The 23,503-nt window shown below is 46.4% G+C and overlaps 2 protein-coding genes and 1 long non-coding RNA gene across 9 annotated transcripts in view; 2 read left to right on the top strand and 1 right to left on the bottom strand.

Moving 5' to 3' along the window:
* TARBP1 (TAR (HIV-1) RNA binding protein 1) overlaps positions 1–14,679 on the top strand; it is a 94,513-nt gene extending 79,834 nt beyond the window's left edge. For 3 of the 6 annotated variants that reach the window (XM_053207767.1, XM_053207769.1, XM_053207766.1), the window contains 6 exons: positions 2,358–2,439; positions 4,312–4,483; positions 7,384–7,575; positions 7,754–7,878; positions 8,310–8,446; positions 8,758–14,678. In XM_053207767.1, the coding sequence (XP_053063742.1) occupies positions 2,358–2,439; positions 4,312–4,483; positions 7,384–7,575; positions 7,754–7,878; positions 8,310–8,446; positions 8,758–8,926 (877 nt within the window). In that variant the 3' untranslated portion in view covers positions 8,927–14,678. Of the gene's footprint in view, positions 1–2,357; positions 2,440–4,311; positions 4,484–7,383; positions 7,576–7,753; positions 7,879–8,309; positions 8,447–8,757 lie in introns of all 6 variants that reach the window. The other 3 variants (XM_053207768.1, XM_053207772.1, XM_053207771.1) reach the window with 2 other exon arrangements.
* Positions 14,680–16,054: 1,375 nt separating this feature from the next.
* LOC106981651 (cytochrome c oxidase assembly factor 6 homolog) lies at positions 16,055–23,089 on the bottom strand. Of its 2 annotated transcripts, none has more exons than XM_015079782.3 (3): positions 22,938–23,089; positions 22,102–22,261; positions 16,055–16,386 (listed from the first exon to the last, which is right to left on the bottom strand). In XM_015079782.3, exons 2-3 carry the CDS (start codon positions 22,243–22,245, stop codon positions 16,291–16,293), a joined length of 240 nt encoding a protein of 79 aa, XP_014935268.3. In that variant the 5' UTR covers positions 22,246–22,261; positions 22,938–23,089; the 3' UTR covers positions 16,055–16,290. The 2 variants fall into 2 exon arrangements, with proteins under 2 accessions (XP_014935268.3, XP_014935267.3); XM_015079781.3 differs by lacking the exon at positions 22,938–23,089 and adding an exon at positions 22,763–22,929.
* Positions 20,387–22,092, top strand: LOC113595843 (uncharacterized). Its single transcript, XR_003416461.2, has 3 exons — positions 20,387–21,207; positions 21,305–21,447; positions 21,893–22,092. It is a non-coding gene; the product is annotated as an uncharacterized LOC113595843 (long non-coding RNA).
* Positions 23,090–23,503: the final 414 nt, after the last annotated feature.

Genomic DNA, 23,503 nt, shown 5'->3' with positions numbered 1-23,503 from the left:
CATGGCAGGTACCCCAGTGGAAAAGGAAGGATCGTGATGAGAAAATGCGGCCTCTCCAGGCTGGGTGGGGGAGGGCAGGCCTTTCTAAGTCACGTGATGTTTCCATTATGGAGGAATGGAGGACGGTGATGTCTGGGCGGCCCGAAGCTGGTGTGCCGGTGTGCACGGTGCACTCAGAGCCCTGAACAGGGCTGGTCTGCCCAAGGGCAGTGTGTGCAGGAAGCAAGGGGCAGAGGCCAGGCCAGTTGGGCTTCTGTTGAGTGAATTATTTAAACTCAGGAATGACATCACTGGGTTTGCTTTTGCATTTTTTAAAGTGTGAAGAACAGATCAGGGGACCACAGGAGAGAATGGGAGGAGAGGCGCCTGGGTGTCTCCGTCGGTTAAGTGTCTGACTCTTGATTCGGGCCCAGGTCAAGATCCCAGGGCCGTGGGATTGAGCCCCATGTCGGGCTCTGCACTGACAGCGCGGAGCCTGCTTGGGATTCTCTCGCTCCCTCTCTTTGCCCCTCTCCTGCTCATTTTCTCTCTCTCTCTCTCTCTCCCACAATAAATAAACTAGAAGAAAAAAAAAAAAGAATGGGAGGAAGTCATGTGTTAGGTTACTGGGGGGTAGAGAAATGGACAGGTTTGAGGTAAGTTAAATGAGAGCCTAAAAGCACCCGCTGGATTTAGGGGGAGCCATTTCAGTAGCCTTATTCGTGGGGCAGAAACCAAATTAAAGTGGATTAGGAGTGGTTGGGACAATATATTATGTTAAATCCGGTGATGGGCTCATTGCTGCCTATTAGCTTAGTTTCTTCACTCGCATACTTGAAATACATCATGTCTTTAAAAGACAATGAAGAAGGTAAAAACACAGCCATGTTGAGGGGATAATTCTCTCCCAAAACTCTTCTGTGAACTGTCATAGAACAGCTGTAGAGGATGTGGTGTCAAGGAGGGCTTCTATTTTATCTTTGGTAACATCGGTTTTTTTTATTAAAAAAAAATTTAATGTTTATTTATTTTTGAGAGAGACAGAGAGTGCACGCAGGGGAGGGGCAGAGAGAGAGGGAGACACAGAATCGGAAGCAAGCAGGCTCTGGCTCTAAGCTGTCAGCACAGAGCCAGATGAAGGGCTCGAACTCACCAGCTGTGAGATCATGACCCGAGCCGAAATTGGACGCTTAACCGACTGACCCACCCAGGTGTGCCCCACAGTAGTTGTTTTTAAATAAGGATTTGTGGTTAGGAAGTTGAACAGTGCAGAAAGGTGTCAGATAAAGGCAAGACCGTCTCCTTCCCCCCGTCCCGGCCCCCTGCCCCCCAAAGGAATCCCCTTGTGCGTGGGTGTCCCCTTATGTGGTGGGCCTCAGGCTAGCTCTCCAGCCCCACCTGATGGCGCTTCAGTACGGTTCTTTTTTTAAGATAAGACACGGAGCCCTTTGATCAGGCTAGAGGAGCCGGGAGGGGACAGTTCAGGGGCCCGGGTCTAGGAGACTCCTGGGGTGGGGAGCCAAGCGGGCAGGTGGTAGGAGGTGCAGCAGGTGAGAACTCTCTCCTCTCCCCGCAGTGCCCGGAGGCTCGGCTGTCAGAGCGGGTGGCGGGGTGGGGGGTCTGAGGGGTAAGGAAGGCACACCGGCCAGGCCAGCGTGGGAGCCTCAAAACTACTTGGCTTGTGGGCTGTTGATCACGAATTCACACTGCAACCTGCCACCAGCTGGGTTATGAGTTCTATCCCTACCCCTTTGCCTTTGAAAACGTGGCAGATGTGTTAAGACTTTAAAACCTTCCCTATTCTGTCTGTGTGGTTTAGGAGCTCCGGTGGTTTGGCATGCGTTGTGAATCTTCACGGTAGAAAAAGCGCTTACTGCCAGGTGGGGACTTGAGGACTGTCCTCTTTAAGGACAGGTTTCTCACACGGTTCCCTTTTAGAGCTCTTTTGCCCCGAGCACGTAAGTGCTACATGTCACAGGCTGCTCCTGTGAGGGCTCCCCATCACTGCCAACGGAAGCCATTTCCGCATCCCATCAGCGTTGATGGAGCGCAGGCCTCTGCACCATCTATGGGAGTGATCCCTGTATTTTTAAGCGCAGAGACCTGGCTTCGGGTCCTGTTGGTCATTGTTGTGGGACTGTGAAACAGTCATTTCTTTGACTTTCATTTCAAAATGTCAAATTCAGTGTCAGTTTGTGTGAAGTACGTTGATCTGGGAGGTAGGCAGGGGGTGTATAAATCTTAGGATAAAATTCGCAAGATTTTCCGTGCATTCTAACCTCTGCACTCCCTAGGATTATCTGAGTGATTCCCCCTCCCCGCCCCCCACCAGAGTTCTCTCACTTGTCTGGACCTGACACTGTATCTTTACTCCTTAGGAACGCCAAGAAGAACTGGCAACGCATCCAAGAGCATTTCTTTTTTGAAACATTTCACCCGCTTAAGGATTATTGTCTGGAGGTGAGTGGAGAGTGTCGTTTGTAAATTCCCTACCGTGTCTTTAATCCTGGTGCTCCCTTTCTGCCACAGTTCTTGGAGGGTGAGGTGAATTTTTCCCCCTTACAGCGTCACCCTCACGGCGTAAAGTCCTAAGTTTAACTTTGCCACTTCGTGCAGATGACTCTTGCTCGCATTTCGCTCATAGGCAGTGAAAATTGGCGAGTCACCATCGCTTTCTATTTCTCAGGCTTGTAAACACTGGAAGGGGGAATATTTAACTCTAAACAGAAATCTGTTCTGACATTAAAAGGAGATGGGTGAGAACGTTTGTGCAGGTGAGATTTTGCTGTGATGAAGCTGTTTGTGAAAGCAAAAAGATCTGTCCCTTTGTCACTCGCATTTTCCCGATGCTGGGTGACTAGAATTATACAGCACACACACACCCCTGCATTAATTGTATCCAAAGGTGTTCACTTAATTTTAAGAATCATAAAACACGTTTATTACAATTAGCATGTGAGTGAACTTAATATACAGATTATTAAAATGTGTGTAAATCGTGTCACTTTCTCCAGTGTTCTGCCTTTCAATTTAAAACAGGTGACCTAGGGTTTTTCCACAGTAACTTGAGCTGCTGTGCATATGCAGTTGGGGGGATCGGTTACTAATAAGCTGGCCTTTAAAAAAATATTAATCTTTATATTGTGAGATATTCACTCCAGAATATTAATGTGCGCTTCTGTTGCTTCGTCGCAAAAAATGTAGGATTTTTCAATTATTTTAACATGCTCTGTTCTGTGTTCTTTAGTGCCTAGAATGCTTTGTTTGACATCTTTCTGAAGGACTCTTACTAGCTCTCTAGTGTTAAGTCAGCACTCTCTATTCAGTTCTGCAGCAGGAGTAAGTCCCTCTTCCCTCTTTCCTTCCTCCCTGTCCGACTCCTCACCGCCTCCTTTCTGTGTATTCTGTTCCCCATGAACGATAGGAGCTGTACTTGTATGTGTAAATAACACAGCGGCTCACAAATTCCACCTCTTTCTGCATTTGGACTGTACTTGGTTTCTACTACGTGGACACTGTGGGGCGGTCCTCACGCCAGTTTAAATTCGTACAAGTAGGGCCAGCATGAAGGCTTCGCGTTGTCAGGTGTTCGTCATTTCATTTTTACATTGCCTGTTACTTGTGCTTCTGTTTTGTATGTGCCTTTTCTCCTTTGATGATTCTCTGGTTCTGTTTCTTTTTGTAGGTAAAGAAAGGAAAGGGGGATAGTTTATGTAATGACTAAATAATTACCATGTTCAGTGGTGTCATAATGTGCAGTTTACAGACACCTCGATGTGCCATTTGAACCTGATTTTATCCTCATTTTACAAATGAGGAAGTTGAAGCCAAGAAAGCCTAAGTGGTTTGCCTAACGTCACAGCTAATCTACGGCCAATGCAAAGTTTAGATTCCAAATTTGTCTCATGGTAACAAGAGTAAAGATTTGGCATCAAAAGAGCTTGACTTTGACCGCTTATGGAGGTGTTCGGTTATCAATAAATAGCACTTATCTAAATGTTGCCACCATGAATATTGCTCAATCCTACTGAACACTTTTTGCTTTTATCAAGCACAGAGTGGTTTATTACACAGAAGTACCAGGGTGGAAGATGTGCCTGCCCTCAAGTCTTTCCTAAATGAATCCCCTGATTCTTTAGAGTAGATGAGAAATATGTCGAGAGAGTTGCTACAAGATAAAATGTACATAAAAGTACATAATATGATCATTGTGGTAGTTTGGGAGAATACATCAGTAAGAGTAAGTAAAAGTTGTATTTTAGACATGTTACCATGTGTTTCTTTGTTATTTTTGAAGGAAAAAAAATTGAGATTTTACAATTCTCTTTTCAGACCATATTTTACATCCTTCCACGCCTCTCAGGCCTTGTTGAAGACGAATGGATCGCCATTGGTAAATTTACCAGATTCATGGACATTCCTTTAGACTCAGGATTTCAGTGGTATCTTTCTCCAACTCAACTTTGTGAACGGAAACCAGGTGACTGGGCTCAGCAGGACATAGGTAAAAAAAAAAAAATTTTATTTTTCCCTCCCCTTGTTGACTTGGTTCAGCTTACTCAGTTCAGTTACTGAGAACACATAGTTGATAAGACCACTTTTCACTGAAGTGAACTCTGCTTGATGGCTTAGAGAAAAGACTGAAAAAATGTGGTATAACTAACTAGCAATGTTAATGTGTTAGCTTTGCTGTAAAAAGCCAAGAGAGCCTGATGGCGTTATTATATCAAGCTAGTAGCTTTTCTTTTTTGTGAAATATTATTACTGTTTATCACTCTCCCATTATATATATTCCTGTAAAAGTATAGAGTTTAGAAAGGGCCAAAGTATGAAATCTCACTTCTTGGCCCATTTAGGAGTAAAGCAGAGCCCTTGATTCTAGTCCCTTGTGGGGACTGGTGGGACCTCACCCGTTTGTTCGGCCTTCTTCCTCCTGTCTCCCCAACTTTCTGTTACACTTACTGCTTCCCTGGGGCCTTTTTCTCATTTCCTTCATTGCTCATCTCCTCCTCTTCCTCCCATCCAAGGACCAATGCCACCTCTTCTTACGCCACAGCTGATCTGAGTGACTAGCCATGGGCCACAGTCCCCACGCTTGTCGCAGTGCCGCTGCTTGCTCTGGCCCTCCCTGACCCACGACCGCTGAAGCTTCTTTCAGAAAATCAGAAGTGGTCGTTTCGCCTCCTTCACAAAGTCTAAGGACTGCCCTTTATGGGGCATGTATTTGCTAGCGTCTTGCTATGATTTTCCTGCTCAGTCTGACTCTTCTGAGCCCCTTCAGGAGCTCCCCCCTTTGTCCCTTAGATCTGTACTTCTCTAAAATGCTAATGTTTTCAAGAATCCCTTGGATAGCCTGTTAAAGTACAGATACTGGGGGGCCACCCTTAGATTTTAAGTCACTATGTCTGGAGAATTTTTTTTATCAAACACTCTAGATGGTTCGTGAATACATTTTTTGACCTACCACCTTAAGTTTATTTATTCCTTCAACAGAGATTTAGCGATTGCCTCCTGTGTGCTAGACATAGACCAAGTCCCTGCCCTCGAGGAGCTTACGTTCCTACGCAAACAGTACCATGAGAGCAGAGCAGATAGAGATAGTGACAGAGGATCAAGGAGACGTTTCTCCGGAGTTGACAATGAGCAGAGACCCATGTGAAGGGAGAGCAGGTCGAGCAGAGATCTGGAGGAAGGGCTTTCCCAAAGCAGGACATCAGTCAGGGAGATTTGGGGGCAAAAGATGGCAACAAAAGCTAGTTCATCAGTGTGGTGGGGACGGCCCCGCCAGGGCAGGCTGAGCAGAGACAGAGGAGAGACAAGGACGACGTATGTGGGCAGCTGGTTTGAGCTGGGCCACAGAGCGGAGCTGAGAAATCAGGTGTTGTTTGGTTGGAAAAAGGCTGAGGAGGTCTGTGTCTGTTTTGTTTGGTGTGTGGTAAGGAGAAGGGTATCACAGTGTGGTATTTATGGCAGGACTAGGTGTTCGTATCCCCTGAATGTTTTCATGGGCCTGGTCTCCTTATTCTGCATGCTCTCCATGAACATTTTTATTAATTTCCACAATGCAGAACCACTGCCAGTTAGCATAACTTCTAATCTGTATCTCTCTGTGGCCTCTTTCCTGAGCCTGCTGGACATTTACACCCAGATACACCATAAACTCTTTAAACTCAGCATATACAAATTGGATTTCCCTCTTTGCCCAAACTTGCCTCCTCTATAAACGCTTTCTATTACGGGTGTCACTGGATCATCACAGAGGTCATTCTTTTCCCTCGTGCCAGCCACATTGATCTGTTACTGAATCGTGGTAATTCTGCCTCCCAGATCTGGCTGCTTCTGCTCTTGCCTTAATTTAGACTGTCTCTGTCTTTGCCTGGTCTTGTACAAAGGCTCCAGCTGATCTTCCTCACTTTTATGAGGGGTTTTTCCTAAAACACAAAACCAGTACTGTTCTCCCCCTTCTTAACAGCCTCTAATGGCTCCTACCTGTAAATTCTTTATCATTGTCTACATGCTTTTCATGCTCTTCGCATGGTCTGAGCCACCTCGTTCCATCCTGGCAGGCTGTGAGCTTATACCAAAGTCCTGCCACTGCCCGTCGTCTTCGTTCCACGTCCTGTGCCCATGCACACGCTGTCCCCACAGTCAGTGCTGCCCTTCCCCCTCTCTGTTTGCAAACTCTTACTTCCCTTGAGTCTTCCTGGGTCTCTGCGCCTCCCTTCCTCCCCCAGCAGACATTACCTACCCTCACTGTCATACCGTGTTCTAGTATTTGTGTGTCTCTTCCATCCCCGTGAGCTAAGTGCTCCTTGATGGTTCAGTGAACACTTTTGAGTGGAGCAGTTGAGGAAGAGCCTGGAAGGATAGTCTCAGTCCTGCACTACAGCTCACAACACTGCATGAGAAAGGTCAACAACATTCTGCGTACTCAGTGCATCGCTTCGGAGAATATCCTTTGTTTTAGAAAAGTTCGCCCAAGTACTTGTCCAATAATTTGAGATAAAGACTGTCTATTTGTTTTCAGGAATACACTATTTCTACAGAAAATTCCATACTATGTTGTTTTTAAGATACACCATTATTTTATGGACCTCTAAGAAAAAATGTGAAAATCTTACCAAACTATGAGACCCTGTGGATACTAATATGCTTCCTAAGTTTGCATATGCTAAAACGTAAACAACAGTGCATCTTAAATTTTCATGAAATGTAGTATTGGTTGTTAGAGTTGAATTGGAACATTTAAAATTACTATTGAAAATGGCAGTTGTGTCCCAATCCAAGTAAAGTTCTTTAGTTAATGAATCTCATCCTAAACTATCATTTTAAACTCTTAAAAAAAAGTGTGTATTTAAATAAATAGATTTTTAGATATGGGATTATTTTCTTTTTCCCTCCCAGGTTCTAACTCAGGTGAAGCAGATGACCAGTCAGAGTGGACTGATGTTCAGAAGAAGATTATCCCGTGGAAAAATAACGTTCCAGATTTAGATCTGGAGCTCGTGTTTCAGGATCGTGTTGCCAAACTTGGAAAGTCGATTAGCAGACTGATTGTAGTGGCCTCACTCATCGATAAGCCAACTAATTTAGGAGGTAAAATTAGTTTTCCAGGGGGGTTGCTTAAAATCTCTGGATCCTGAAAACCTACAGTCAGTCCCATGCCACTTTGCCTGTCTTTTCCACATTTAACCGTCCTTGGGAGCTTTGGAGGGATACGTGGGCCACAGTGAGCGCAGCACCGTGCGAAACAGTAATGCGGCCCATTCTGCAGGACTGTGCCGCACCTGCGAGGTGTTTGGGGCCTCGGCGCTCACAGTAGGCAGCCTGCAGTGCACCCGAGACAAGCAGTTTCAGTGCCTGAGTGTTTCGGCCGAGCAGTGGCTTCCTTTAGTGGAGGTGGGTAGAAAGTAACTTATTATTAAAATGTTTCTTCACTAAAATCTTTCATTGCCCTCTATCTTCAGGTGTCCGTCCTTTTGGAGTATTTTACAGTTGTCCAGCCTTCAACAGCCTAAAATAAACTTAAATTAAAAGACAGCCCCCTCTGTTCTCCTAGTCCAAATTATCTTTCACATTGTGGTATTTTTAGAGATCCTCAATAACATAGAATTCTTTTCAGTAACATATGTCCTGTGAGTTGCAACTCACTCTTAGGAATACTTTTATAAATATATATGATGCTGGGGAGAATTCTTTTTTATGGTGTATAATTCCTTTTCCTTGTAAAAAGACTTAAGAGTTTCAAAATAACTTTTATGAAATTGATTTTACTCCAGACAAGGCTATAAATGAATAATTTACTACTCTGTTTTAAAACTCACTTTAAGGTAAGACCACCTCAGCTAATCGATTTTCTGCAACAGAAGAAAGCGGAAGGTTACACCGTCATCGGTGTGGAACAAACCGCCAGAAGTGTAGACCTAACCCAGTACAGCTTTCCTGAGCGGTCTCTGCTCTTGTTGGGGTAAGAAGATGCGTTGCAGTCGGTCTGGAAGATGCTTCGGAAATCTTAGGATTCACCAAGACTCCTGATGTTATACCCACATCAGGACTTCTCACGTGTCCCGCTTATGGAAAGACCCCTGGTTTTTGTTTTCTGTCACCTGTTTGGGATGGTCAGGTGAACAGAGATCAACCCTTAAATCTCCATGTTGTTTCCCGGGGCCACAGACTTCGTTTTGTTAATCTGGCTCTGCGCTGACGTTCATGACAGCTAAGAAAAAATTAGTGTCTTACACAAAAACTAACCTTTCTTCTCTCATTTTTCTTCATCAGAAACGAGCGTGAAGGAATTCCAGCAAACCTGATCCAGCAGCTGGATGTTTGCGTGGAAATCCCTCAGCAGGGTATTATCCGCTCACTCAACGTCCACGTGAGTGGGGCGCTGCTGATTTGGGAGTATACCAGACAGCAGCTGCTCAAGCGTGGGGACACCGAGTCATGAAGCTTGTGCCTTATCGGGGATGGATTACTGGTGCTCTTGAAACGTTTTTGAAAAACTACGTGTGCTAATGTAATAGTCTGAAATTTACTGAGATAATTTGTATTCCTTTCCTTGCAACTTAATGCCAAAACTTCTTCATGTGCCTTAAATACATTACTATATATCGTCCCCTTTAATAAATATTTTTAGCTAAATTGCATTGTCTTTAATAAAATATTTTAAGCAATTGTGGAAATAAAACAACGTGTCTTAAGATTTCTTTCTTTCCTAGGGGCTAGCATTGTCAGAAATGTGGACAGTGATGGGACTAAGGCAGAATGACAGCGGCTCTTACCTGTGAATACCACCCCCGAACGTCCTCGGGAAACACGGTGGGGTGGAGGCCAAGGTCCTGCACGGGAGAGGTCCTGTTTGCTGCTTTTTTGTCGCCTTATTCCCAGGGAGGGAACCTGCTCGGCAGGATGTTGAGCCAGCTCCCCTCCTGAATGCGTAATACTCAGATAATAGGCCATTATCATTCATAGGAAGTTCTGGGAAATTTTTCATATACTACTTCTGGTCACAGAGTTCACAGAAACAGACTATATTCTGGGGCGCCTGGGTGGCTCAGTTGGTTAAGCATGTGACTCTTGATTTCAGCTCAGGTCATGATCTCACGGTTCTTGAGTTTGAGGCCCTGCATTGGGCTCTGCACTGGCAGCACGGAGCCTGCTTAGGATTCTCTTTCTCCGCCCCACCCTCCTTCCTCTCTCTCTGCCCCTCCCCACTCTCTCCATCCAAAGACCGTGAATTTTTCTTGCACATCATCACCAAGAGTGAGAAGGGAGCCCAAGAAGGCTCATTTTCTCTCTCTCTTGTTCTGAGGGGGCTTTTGTTTGATCCTGCAATTACCTCAGTATTTAATGGTGACCACTTATCACCATCCAGCAATGAACTTCAGTCATGTCTGGGTCCTTTTTAATAATAGCTAAATTTCAGAATCTGTTACCAGTGTATATGTTTCCTTCTGTAGGTTTATTAAAATAATTTTTGTTTTGCAGAAAAGTTGCAAAGAAAGTACACGGTTTCCGTATGCCCTTCGCCCAGATGCCTGTAGTAGAATCTTCTCCAACTGTGGACATTTATCCAAACTAAGAAATTAACTTTGGTAACGGTGCCGTTCCCTAACTGCAGACTACAAATCTGACCTATATTCAGATTTCTTATTTGCCCACTGACATCTCTTTTCTGTCCCAGGAGCCACTCCAGGACGCTACATCACTTTAGGGTTTCAAGTCTCCTTAGTGCCTTGTGATCTGTGACGGGTCTCCATCTTTCCTTGTCTTTCCTGACCTTGACACTTTTGAGGAGTACTGGTCAGGTATTTTGTAAATGTCTCATAATTTGGGTTTGTCTAGCGTCTTCTCATGGTCGGACTGAGGCGTCTGGGGTTTCAGGAAGGACACTGCAGGGATGACGTGCCCTTGTCCTCACATCGCAGCATGACCGTCACCCTGGTCATTTGTTGAAGGCAACGTTTGCCATGTTCTGCTCAGTGAAGTTGCTGTTTTTTGCTTCCCGTGGTCTCTTTGTTAGAAGTGGGGTCACTAAGCCTAGCCTACGCTCAAGGGTAGAAGATAAGCTTCAACCTCTGCTGGGGGCACCTATTAAAACGACCATGGTAATCAATACTGTGGGAGAGGTACTTGGGAGGCTATGCTGATAGGTGGCTCCTGAGTGTGTTGCCCACTCATTTTAGTACTTGTCAGTGGGTACTGCCTGCCGTGTTCTCACGGTGAGAGTCCGTCTCCCTAATTTCTTCTACATCCATGACCTGGGATTCTGCTAGAAGGAAGACTAGTCCCTTCTTATTCAGTCATTTGTTTAGATCAGTGTGGATGGCTGGCTCCTGTCCTTTTGACCTGTTCCCATTCTTCCATTCTTTTTTCTTAAACCTTCCTTACTCTCTGGCAGTACACAGTGCTCCAGGCTCTTTTATTTTCTCCACCCTGGTTCTAGAATCAGACATTTCTCCAAGGACCACTGGTTCCAGGTGTGCCCGTGGCTGCCCGAGTATCCCTGCAGGCCCTGTTGGCGGCTGGAGCTAAGGAATCTAGGCGTCTGCCACGCATGTGCACAGAAATACAACATCTACGTCTGAATGTAAGCATGAATTCTTAGAGCTCTCGGACACCAGTCCAGCTCTACAAGGTTAATTCTGACACAGCTTATTTTTAACTGCTTTTTCTGACTTGCACATGCTTCTCATTATTGTACTTTGAGAGTCGCTAACCCGGAACCTGTGAAATTTCACGATTTCTCTAAGTTCTTTTTGTCTTGAGCCTTACAGGATCCAGTCAGATCACCATTTTTCAAAGTCACATGGGTCAGCTCCTCTCTTAGCCATCCCTTCCAGTGAGTATATGGCATATGCTTCTAATACGAGTAGACTCATTTGTCATTATCTACCTTCCAAACCGGAATCCCTCCAAAATCCTGGCTGATTTTAATGTGCATACAGAGTCACTTTTTAGCGTGCACAGTTCTTTGGGCTTTGACGAGTGCATACTCACGAATCCCCTACCACAGGGCCAGAGAAGACCCTTTTCCCCATTCCCAACCACTCATCTGTTTTCTGTGCTAATTTTAACTTTTCCCAGAATCCTGTAAATGGAAGCATATAACACATAGCCTTTGGGGTCTGGCTTTTTACCCATAGAAAAATGCATGGAAGGTTCGTGCCTGTTGCTGTGAGATTCAGAAGTTCAGTCCTTCTTATGGCTGAGTGGTATACCTGTTTTTCTGCTCCTCTGTTGTAGGAATCTGGGTTGTTTCCAGTTTTGGGCAATTATAAGTGAAGCTGCTATAAACATAGGTTTTGTCTTCAGTTCATTTGGTGAACTGCCTAGGAGTGTGATTGGTGGCTCATAAGGTAAGCAGATGCTTAACTTTATAAGAAATTCCAAACTTTTCCAGAGGGGTTTTATTGTTTTGCATTCCCCTCAGCAGTGACTACGAGTTTCTGTTCGGTCGTGTCATCTGCACTTGGTACCATCAGCTTTTTAATTTTAAGCCATTCTAATGGGTGTGAGAGATCATCCTCATTGTAATTTGCATTACTCTACTAACATGGAGCTTCTTTTCCTAATGTTATATTCAACACTATGAGTAGATATGCAACAATATTCACATAATCTGCCCATTTTTTAAAGCTTGGGTGGGTGATTTATTTTTGTCAAGAGTTGGAAAACTTCTTTATTCTGTGTACAAATTTTTTGTGTGATTTGTAGATATTTTTTTCCCCAGTCTGTAATTTTATCTTTTCGTTTTCTTAATAGTATCTTTCACACAGCATTTTTAGTTTTCATACAGTTTCAGCTTTTACAAAACTTTTGTCCTTTTCCAGATTGTGCTTGTGATGTCATTACATAAAAATGAAAATGCAGAATTCCTCTGTATTTTCTTCTAGGGATTCTGTAGCTTTGTATCTTACATTTAGGTCTATGATCCATTTTGAGTTTGTTTTTAGTAAGATGTGTAGTGTCAAGGTTCGCTTTGTTGTGTGTGGGAGGACACTTTCTCCAGCACCACATGTTGAAATTCTTTCTCCACTGAACTGCCTTGCACCTTTGCTCAAATTCAGTTCACTTTATTTGTGTGGGTGTATTTCTGGACTCTTCTGTTCCACTGAGCTCAGTGGGAGTCCTTTGCCAATACCAGTTTTGATAACCGTACCTTTATAATAAGCCTTGAAATCACGTAACCTGAATCATCCAACTTTTTGTTCTTCTCAAAGTTACTTTGGCTATCTTAGGTCCTTTGCCTTTCCATGCGAATTTTAGTATCAGCTTTTGTCAATAATTACACAAAAAAGCTTGGGATTTTGATTAGGGTTGTGTTGAACAAATTGGGAGGATTTAAGAGTATTGAGAAAATTAAGACGAGTTTTCTAAATCTTGACTACAGTATATCTAATTAGATCTTCTCTGACTTCAAATATTTTGGGCTTTGTAGTTCTCAGATACAGTCCTATACGCAGATTTATGTCAAGTATTTTAATTTTTTTAGTGCTACTATAAATGGTATGTTTTTTATTTTAACTTCCAATTATTCATTGTTGGTCTACAGGAATAGGATTTTCTTGCGTATACTGACCTTGTTTCTTGCCGTCTAAGATTCGCTCGGTTCTAGGAGCTTTTTGGTCAGTGCTTTGAGACTTTCTACAGAGACACCATCATTGCCACAAACTGAAGTTTGCGTTCAGCAGGACTTTAGGCATCGTATTTCCAATGCACTGGTTCACTTTGTGTCTGTCACATTTTCGTAATTCTTGTAATATTTCAGACTTTCTCATTATAATATTTATTACGGTGATCTGCACTCCGTGATCTTCGACATCACTATTGAAATTGTCTTGGGGAGCAGTTAAGCATGCCCACGGAAGACGGTGAACTTCCACATTTGTCAGTTGTGTCTTACGTTCGTAGAGCCGGTTTCATTTCTTCCTTCCCAATTTGTATGCTCTCTCTTTTTTGTCTTTGAAGCAGCTAGGAATCCAGCACAATGTTGAACAGACATGAGAAGGGACATCCTTACCCTACGGCTGATTTTAGGGAAGAAGCATGTATTATCTTCCTACATTAAGTATGATATTAGCTGTAGGGGTTTTTTTATAGATGGTCTTTGTTATTTTACCTCTATGTTTTAAGTTCGACTTTTTTCTTCCAGTCTTCATTTTTTTTGTGCCTATATTAAAATGCTAATTCCCAGGACACACACCAGCCGACTTTCTTCACTATCTTAACTATAGAGGTATACTTCGTTCTATTGCACTTTTCAGGTACTGCATTTTTTTTAGACATCGGAGGTTTATGGCAACTTTGTTGAGCAAGTCTATTGATGTCATGTTGCCAACACCATTGATTCCATGTCTCTGTGTCACATTTTAGTAATTCTCATAGTATTTCAAACGTTTCCATTATTATATTTGTTACGGTGGTCCGTGATCTTTGGCGTTACTATTGTAATTGTTCTGGGGCACCATGAGGGTGTCCATAGAAGGTGGCAAACTTAAAGCTGTGTGTGTTCTGACTGTTCCACTGACTGGCAATTAAGAACGAATGAACAACACTGAAATTAGGCCAGTTAATAACCCTACAGTGTCTCCCAGCGAAAGGAAGAATCCTACATCTCACCTTAAATCAGAAATGATTGGGCCTGGTGAGGAAGACATGTCCAAAGCCAAGACAGGCCAAAAGCTGGGTCTCTTTTGCCAAACAGCCAAGTTGTGAATGCAAAGAGGAACCCTTGAAGGAAGTTAAAAAGTGCTGCTCCAGTGAACACATGGATAATAAGAAAGCGAAACAGCCTTACCGCTGATACGGAGGAAATCTGAGCGGTGTGCAGGGAATATCAAACCAGCTACGACGTTCCCTAAAACTGAAGCCGAATGCAGAACAAGGTCCTAATTCTTCAGTATTATGAAGGCCAAGAGAGGTGAGGAAGCTGCAAAGGAAAAGTCTGAAGCGCACAGAGGCTGGTTCATGCGGTTGAAGGAGAGAAGCCGTCTCTATAACCTCAAAGTATAAAGTGAGGTAGCAAGTTATCCAGACCTACCAAGATCATCAGTGAAGGCGGCTACACTCAACGACAGATTGTCAGTGTAGGCAGAACTGCCTAACTTCTATTGGAAGAAGAGGCCATCTACGATTTCTCTAGCTAGGGAGCAGAAATCAGTGCCTGGCTTCAAAGCACAGGCTGCTTGTCTTGTTAGGGGCTAACACAGCTTTAACTAAACGCAGTGCCTTTAACTAAAAGCCTGTGCTGGGGCACCTGGGTGGCTCAGTCGGTTGAGCGTCTGACTCTTGATTTCAGCGCAGGTCATGATCCCAGGGTTATGGGATCAGCCTCTGTGCTGAGCATGGAGCCTGCTTGGGATTCTCTCTCTCCCTCTCCCCCACTCTCTAAAATCAAAGTAAAAAAATAATAATAATAATAAAATAAAGGCCTGTGCTGTATAAATGGAACAGAGCCTGGATGACAACACATCTGTCTACAACATAGTTTTACTGCAGGTTTTAAACCTACTCAAAAAGTTTCCTTTCACAATATTACTAATTGGCAATACACCGGGTCACCTATGAGCTCTGGAGAGGCACCCAGATTGTGGTTTTCATGCCTGCTAACACAGCATCCATTCTGCAGCCCATGGATCACGAAATTTCAGCTCCCAAATCTTATTAAGAAATACACTAGAGCTGCCGGAAATAGTGAACCCCTCTGACAGATTTGGGCAAAGCACACCTGGAAGAGGACTCACCACTCTAGATGCCATGAAGAATATTCATGACTCATGGGAAGAGGTGAACATCATTAACGGAGTTTAGAAGAAGTTGACTCCAGCCCTCCCGGATGACTGTGAGGGGTTCAGGACTTCAGGGGAGGGCGTTGCTGCGGATGTGGAAACAGCAAGAGAACGGAAATCAGAAGCGGGGCCCGAAGACGGGACTGAACGAACGGCTGCAATCTCATGTTAAAACTTGACCAGATGAGCAGGTGCTTCTTACGGACGAGCAAAGTGGTTTCGTGAGGCGGAATCCACCCGTGGTGAAGATGCTGTCAAGGTTCTTGAAATGCTAACAAACAGCAATAGAATATTACAGAAACTTAGTTGATAAAGCAGCAGCAGGGTTTGAGAGGATGGACACCCAATGTGGAAGAAGCGGTACTGTGTGTAAGATGCTATCAAACAGCATTAAGCTATTACGGGAAATCGCTTGTAAAAGGAAGAGTCAACCCGGGGCAAACTTCATTACTTTTAAGAGAATGCCACCACCCTGGTCAGCCGTCCACATCAAGACGAGCCCCTCCACCAGCAGGGAAAAAAAAAGTACAGCCCACTGAAAGCTCAAATGATGGTTATCTTTTTTAAAGTATGTGCATTGTTTTTTTAGACATAATGCTCTTGTACACTTAAGAATTCAGTATAGTGTAAACGTAACTTTTATGTACCCTGAGCAATCATTCATCTGACTTGCTTAGTTGTGCTCTTTGCCTTATCGAGTGGTCTGGAACCGAACGTGTGCCATCTCCAAGGTCTGCCTGTATTTGCCTACTACTGACGCTCCAACCAAAACAAACAAGAGTACATGGGTTTTTATAATAGGCTTTAATTTTTCTTAAAATATAGATTTCTGACTACATTAAAACTAAGCATACTTCATACCATTTCGACTCTTCATAGTGTGAATGATGGAATCTGTTACTTGACCATTTGCGTGTGGAACAAGTACTGATGGTGAGTCCCATCATTGCCACGGTCAGCAGAGCATTGCTGCAGGTGCAGAGAGAATCGTTTCAACCCTTCTGACAAGTTCAGGAATAGCCTAGGACTTCACAGTTGGTTTTGAAGGCTGGAATTGTCCTGCTTCAAATTTTTCTTTGAACTTTAAGTAGTCTCTTCTTTTATCAAAATATTTTATCTGTTGAGAAAAAAAGTGAAGGGAAAGTTTTGCAGTTTAAACAAAAGCACAGATTTAGTTGAGTAAGTGGTATAAGTGATTTGCATTCTAGAATCATTTTGAATCTGTGCATATGATATATGAGTCTCCAAAGAGGATGTAAACCAGTGAGCCCTGACCCCTTTTGAGTTATAGATCCTGTTGAGACTTCAAAGAACCCATGAACCTTCTCGAAAAATGCCCCTGTGCCTGGATGTATGAATCTTGCCATGCAGGCTGAGAGTTCATAGGTCATAACACTCATGATTTAAAGACATTGTACAAGTTTTTCTTATCAACTGTAGTTTCAATAAATTTTGTAGTTCACCAACCATATTTTTAGCAAGGTGATCTCATCCAGAGACACATAGTTAAAAATTATACTTATAAATTTTACTTATAAACTAATTTATTGAAATTTTACCATCCACTCAAAGACGTCCTCTTATTTACATCCTCCTCTTGCCTAGGGAATTTGAAGTATCTTAAAGCCCCATATCCTGAAACAGTAAAATTCCAGCAGAAAATCAAGGTCAATCACAAAACTCTCCGTGTCTGTATCTGAGCGGCTCTGCAGACCAGGCAAAGGCAGAATACTACACGTCTTCACTGTCAGAATAAACAACACTAGTTCTTTTGATAAAAGCTTTCCTTAGGCTCCACTAAATAATTTAAGAATTAAATCCTAAGTGAAAATCAGACTGAGAATGTTATCCTATCTCCAGCTGGAATGAGAGACACAGACCATTTCTCCCCAGGACACCGTAGCCACAGAACGTCCTGACAGACCCCGCTAAGGGACTACTGCTTTCTGCCTCACCAAGAAACCTTGTCCTCTGCAACCAGAGACTATCAGAAATTTGCTCTTAGTGGTTCTATCAATAAAAGTGAAACCTCTTACCTTTGCCTGGAGGATCTAAGGCAATCTAACACAAAGCAGCAGCCTCCATTTCCAACCCAGGGGCAGGATCTCAAGGGATTTCTGAACACGATGTTCATCTTTAAGAAAACAGGACCCTTGGTCCCCTTCTCAGTCTGGAGCTGACAATGACCTGTTTAGATGCAGCCCTGTTTCATTTCAATTTTGCCTGTATCCCATCCTGCCCCTATGCCTGGGGAGGACTCCCTTCCTCCAGTTGGTGAGGTGCCCACAGTTCCTCTGATATGTGGCCTCCCTCCCCGGTTATGTGTTAATACATCTGTCAGACTACAGATTCACCCCTGGTGGCTGGGACGGGTGTCCTTTACTAAAGATCCCACAGAAAGAAGTGGACAGGGTCTGGACATCTGTGGCAAGTTAATAGATCTTTGTGACATCTGTCACATTGCCAACCGCTTAACCGACAATTCCACGTAGATGCCCTAACACCTCGGTCCCAGCCGCCGCTTCAAACGCGTCTGTCCTCTAACACTTCAGTGGATGTGCCCGTACGCACCCCCACACTTCGATCCCACCCCCTCCTCGTCACTACAGTACAGGCCCTCCCTTCTAGCTCGGATTGTCCCAACAGCTCCCGAACTGGGTTCTTGACCCTCTTGATCCGTCTGTCGTGCTGCTGCCAGGCATGGTCTCTCCGCAGCCCACAGCTGGTCCCATCCCTTGCTGGAAGGTCTTTCCGGGTATCCCTGCGCTTTAAGGTCCACATCCAAACTCCTCAGCAAGACAGACAAGGCCATTCGTGGCTTGGTCTCTGTCCTCCCTGAATGTGCCACCAGTCCCGGAAATACCGGCCCAACAGAGCCCCTCCAGCTCCTAGATGCGCTTCTTTCTTGCGCACTGTACTTCCAGGCCTCTGTGTGCTCCACCCTCTGCCCGAACCGCTCTCTTCCCAGGCCTTCCCCTCCTCGGTTCACAGTCCAGGATCCTCGACACGGCGCACGCGCTCTCTCTCTCCAAGCTAGTAAGCCAACGAGCAGTTACCGAGAAGGACCGTGTACGCGAAATGCTAGCGTCCTCTAAGCCGCCACATGAGATACAGGACAGCAGTGCGAACGCCAACGCTCTGGAATTTCTACAACGTATCAAAGGTTTATACGAAAAAGACAGTATCTGAAGTTGATAATGGGATCGGGTCTCTCGGATGATGCCGGAATGATGGATCTCATCCCTGCTCCTTCCTCTGCTGAACCGACAGCAGACTTTACACAGGCCTGTTACACAAGTTAGGCTGACGAGCGCCATTAAAAGCCACAAAGCAAGAGCGAAGAGTAATTCGTTGTGGGGACAGCTAGCATTTCAGCTGTTTGCCACGCTTCTTAGGTAACAAAGGTCCTTTTCCTACTTGACCTCAGCTGATCTTGGACAAGTCACTTCACCTTTCTAAGCCTTAGGTCCTACCGTGTAAAACACACAAGTACTCACGAGACTGAATGAAAAATAAAGCTCATAAAAAAAATGTCTCACCCAGGATGGACCCAAACGATACTTGCATTTCTGACTCCTCCCTGCCCATGTACCCCCCCCCCCCGCCTTCTCACACACTGCTCCGGAAAACATCTTTCCGTTTCTAGACTCTGGCTACTGGGGTAAGGCTGCAACAGCTGATACCTGAGCAGAGCGCTCCGGTGAGGCGGGAGGTGGCTGAGAAGGAGCACCGCACTGCAGAATCAGACCGTTTTAACCAGGAAAGTGGCCACCACGGTCAAAGGCTGCAGAAGTCAATTCCAGTATTTTGCTGCATGCACTACCCACCGCCCTCCTGCATTGGGGTTGGCTTTGCAGGCTACTCCCGTTCTCTCCACCAACACTCCCGTCCTAATGCTCGGGGGGGCTCCAGCATCTGCGGGGTCAGTCCTTCCGTGGCCCAGGCCTCCCGGCTCCTTGACCTCATCCGTGACCTTGTCCCCCAACCTTCCTCCCAGGACCAACGTGTAGGCCTCGGCCTTCCCAGTAAATCCAGCTTGTCCGCAGTCCCAATTCTGAGTATCCTGCTCTCCAACCACCAGCTCTTCCCTTTCTCTGTGAGACCCAGACGCCAATAACCCACCCGCCACCTTGTCACTGGCTCCTTCTCCTTTCCTCATGCCACCTCACAGCCAAACTCCAAGCTTTCCAATGGCTTCTCACAGCACTCAGATTAAATGCCACGGCCCCTGGCCTCCGGTCGCCTCTCCGACCCTGACTTCCGTTACTCCCTCCTTGCTGTTCCTTAAACAGCAGGGCCGTTGTGTTGTCCCGCTGCCCTCCTGAAGATGCTCCTTCAGTACGCCCCGCAGTGAAGGCTGACGCCCTGCTCTCCGGGCCTGTGTCGATGCAAGTGGCCATCACCGAGGTGAGGGGCACGGGAGGAGAGGCCTGCTGGGCACAGGATGGAGAGGAGTTCAGTCCTGTGTACGCAGAGGGCAAGGTTGGTGCTTGTGAACATCTAACTAGACCGCTCGACAGGTGCCTCTGGAGCTGGAGCTGCAGATCGGGCACCAACTAAGACCAGCCTGCCCCGGGAGAGCGGGCACAGCCCTTAACACGCGTAGGCAGGCGTTCCAAAAGGCGTGGCTGCTACACACGCAGGGGAAACTAGGGCAGTGAACCCTAAAGGCGCTCAGGGAGAAGGGGCTGTTGCGTTTCAACAGACTGGAAACTTAGGACTGAGGTTCAAGAACAGCAGGAGGCTCATGCAGGCTACTTTCAGGCATCTCGGTGTCGCGGGGCAAGCACAAGCGGCAGCGTGTGGAGAAGGGGAAAGCGTGGGGTCCGGACTCAGACTCCTGGGCTCAAATCCAGGCTCCGCGCTTACAGGTGATTTCCTTTCAATGTGCCCGGGGTCCCTGTCTGCAAAACTAGGTGACAGCTGCTAGGAGGAACACATCTGAGATGCTCAGAGCCCTTCCTCAGTAAATAAGAGGCGTGACAGGGACACAGGAACCAGGGGAGAGGGCTGGCCCTTGGGCTGCAACATTCAGCCAGTGTCAGAATGGAAGGGACACAGAATGAAGAAGCAACTGGCTGGCAGTAAAAACAAACAAAAACCAAAAACCAAAACAAAACCCTTCATGATGCAGAGAACAGAAGGTGCCCTGAAGGTAGGGGAAGGAGAGGGTCTGCTAAACCCTGGGTTGGAGAGAAAGCAGTGGGTTTCCATGGAGAAAGGATAAAAATAGGACTGAAGTGCGACTTTGCCAGGGGCTAAGACCGTGATTCCCAAGGGTGGTTACTGTCAGAATCACCTGTAGAACCACAGCCAGTTTGAAAAGCTCAGGTTCTATTTCCAGACATTCAGCAAATCGGAGGTGAGGTCTGGGACATGGCTGTTCAGCAAACGTCCACATGATTAAGACGTAATCTGAGTGGAAATCAGGGCAACACTTGTCAAAAGACCGGTCTAGTGACAAAATTCTCCTGAGAAAATGCGGGGGTGGGGCGAGAACGGAACCCACCAACACCCCAGCTGTGACCCGCCTGGGGGTGGGGGGGGGCCTAGTCCTGCCCTGTTCTCAGCAACCTCTTGTGACCACAGGCCCGGAGGGCCCAGTGAGAAGGGGGCAGCACAGGCAGTAAAGGGATCAGGGCCTTCCAGGAATCGGGTTTGATCAGCCCAAACTCCACCTGCTAGTTAAACCAGGCAGTTCACAGTGCATCCGGCTAGTGGGCAAACCAGGGAGGTATAACTTTTTTTTTTTTTTTTTCCCTAAATCATGATGCAATCTGATCACAAAGCCCCACATTTATCAGGTTTCGATTTCTGTGTCAAGTTAGACACCGACTCTCCATGGGAATCCCATGAGGTACATGGCATGATGCTGATCTGACCAGGAGCTCATCTAAAGCAGGTTCTCGGACTGCCTCACTCCCTGCCCAGCCCTCCGGTAGGAACCCCCCCCCCCACCCCCCACCTGGTCTCCTGCACGCCTCCCGCTCATCTAAAAATGTGGCAAAGACCCTAAAAGCACGTCTCATCTCTAGGATGATCTGTTCGCACGCTACCTAGCACACTCTGCAGCAGCACGATGGGAGTGAAAAAGCACAGACAAATTCAGGTTCAAATCTGCCATGGGCCAGCGGGGCCTGACTTCGAACTGTAGTTCTGCCACTGACGGACCAATAGAGTAAGTTATTTCAATACCCCAAGCTTCAGATGCCTCCTCCGGACAAAGAGCAAACCGCCCATCTGAAAGGATGCGCATACAGGAGTGTCCACCACTTAGGACCATTTGCTGAGCTCAATGTTAGTTCCCCTCTCCACCCACTCCCAGAAGGGAAGGCAGTACAGAGCTGGGAAAGGCCTGTCGGGGAGGCATCTGGGGCGGATGGTGGCAGAAGCCATCATAAGGGCATCCTCTTCTATTTTCTAAACCATTCTCAGAGCATTTTGGGTTTATGGCCCTATGATGTGGGGTGGGCGACAGGGAATGCTTTATTTCCGACAGTAGCTCTAGGCCCATGAATTTGCCGACCCTGCAACAAGATTCAAGACTCTTCTTAAGATCCTGGAGAAACCTACCCATGTAGTGGGTCACAATTTTTGGTTACTGTCTATATGTTTGTTTTCAGTGATCTTTAAAGTGTCAGGTAACATCTCCCAAATGCCTCCCTGATGTAAGTGCACAAAACACGCCAGGATTACCAGAGGTCTCTCTGCTGCTCACAGAAACTAGATGTGACACGCCTCGGACCGGGCTTCATTTCGTCATCGACCACTCACCCTGTAAGCTCTATATGCATTTTAACAGCGGAGGGAAACGCATCCGAGTGTGCCTTACCCACTGTTGGGGACAACTCGATTCAAAAGAGCTTCTTAACTTCTTGCACCGAGAAGCGTCCTCTGTGTTCTCATCTAAACACTTCCAGTACTCATCCCGGGCTCCCCAGCAAGCCTGCCTTTCTTTCATAGAAGGGGCTGCCATTCCCAGTGGGCTCCAGCTGTCGGCCGAAACAACATGTGACATTAACGAGGAACTGGTCAATTCACAGATAACGCCGCAGTTCCCTCCCACTTCCTCTTTTTAATGATGCAACTGACATCAATCTGTTCTAAATTAACGATCCCATGAGAACACCTGCTTTTGAAGCTTAGCTCCTACTCTATGGAACCACATCCACTGCTGGGTGCCAGCCTGGTCTCGGGAAGCCCGAGTTAGAAGTACGGCTCTGGCACGGGGCTGTCACTTAGGGGAGCTCATTTATCCTCTAGGACCTGCTGCCCATCTGTGAAACGGGGTAGCAGTGCCTAGTTTACAAGGTTGCCGATGGAACCAAACTTCTGCACAAACAAGTGCACGGGGGCGAAATCACCCCGCAAGGGCCAGGAGTGCTACCCAGGCCTGCAGAAGAGGAGCCCGAGGAACGCGGAGTCGGTGACCGCCGCGTCCTTGTTCCACGCTCGCTCGCCCGCCCGGACCCAACCGCGCGCTGAACTCTCACCCGCCCAGAACCAGGTTCCCTTCGGCACCGACGGGGGTGTGGGGGGAGGCAGGGGTCATGGAGCCCAACAAACTGGGGGAAGAAGGCGCGGTGCCGAGTCCTGGCGCCGGAGGGTCGCCTCGCCCGCTGGGGCTCGAGCGGCGTTAGAACACCCCACCCTGAGAAAGCAACTCACGCGGTGAATCCGCCCTCCAGCTTGGAATGACCCTTATGGGATCCCGTTCACGGTTCGAGGAAGGCGGGACTTCCGGCTCCGCTCTCTCGTATTGCAGCTACTTCCTTCCGGATCTCCGGTGTTGTGGGAGGCGGCGCCTGGGGGTGTGGAGGTGGAGGCTGGGTGTGACTCTGTCACCGCTTAGGGAGACCTGAACCTTATTGGTGTGTAAAGTCTCTCCCCCCCACAGCTTTGAAAAGTTGTGAGGAACTGTGCTCCTTTCGTAAATATCAATGGCTATGTATATTTCCTCCAGCACCGCCTGGAAGGCTTGACTCGCCAGCCCTGCGGGAGAAGGCAGTTTGGGGTGGAAATTTGCCCCTGAGGGATAAGAACTAGACAAAGCGTTACAGATGAAAAGCCTGACTCATCGCTTCCTAGAGAGAGATGTGTAGAGAGACAGAGATGGAGATGATAGAGGGAGAGAGAGAGAGAGAGAAAGATGGGGAGGGGAGGTGGGGGAGAGGAAAGAGGGGAAGAGAGATGGGTAGAGGGGAAGAGAGATGGGTAGAGAGGGAAAGGGACAC

Source organism: Acinonyx jubatus, chromosome D2 (assembly GCF_027475565.1).
Source record: "Acinonyx jubatus isolate Ajub_Pintada_27869175 chromosome D2, VMU_Ajub_asm_v1.0, whole genome shotgun sequence".
Lineage (NCBI taxonomy): Eukaryota > Metazoa > Chordata > Mammalia > Carnivora > Felidae > Acinonyx > Acinonyx jubatus.
The sequence above is the reverse complement of the archived record's forward strand: the minus strand, read 5'-3'. Positions and strand labels throughout refer to the sequence as shown.

Coding starts and splice junctions, on each gene's coding strand:
- LOC106981651 (XM_015079781.3), bottom strand. CDS start 22,821: ATGACCCCTGCCTCCCCCCACACCCCCGTCGGTGCCGAAGGGAACCTG. Junction 22,262..22,762: donor GGGAACCTGGTTCTGGGCGG/GTGAGAGTTCAG, acceptor TTCGGCCGACAG/CTGGAGCCCACTGGGAATGG. Junction 16,387..22,101: donor CGAGTTGTCCCCAACAGTGG/GTAAGGCACACT, acceptor TTTTCTCAACAG/ATAAAATATTTTGATAAAAG.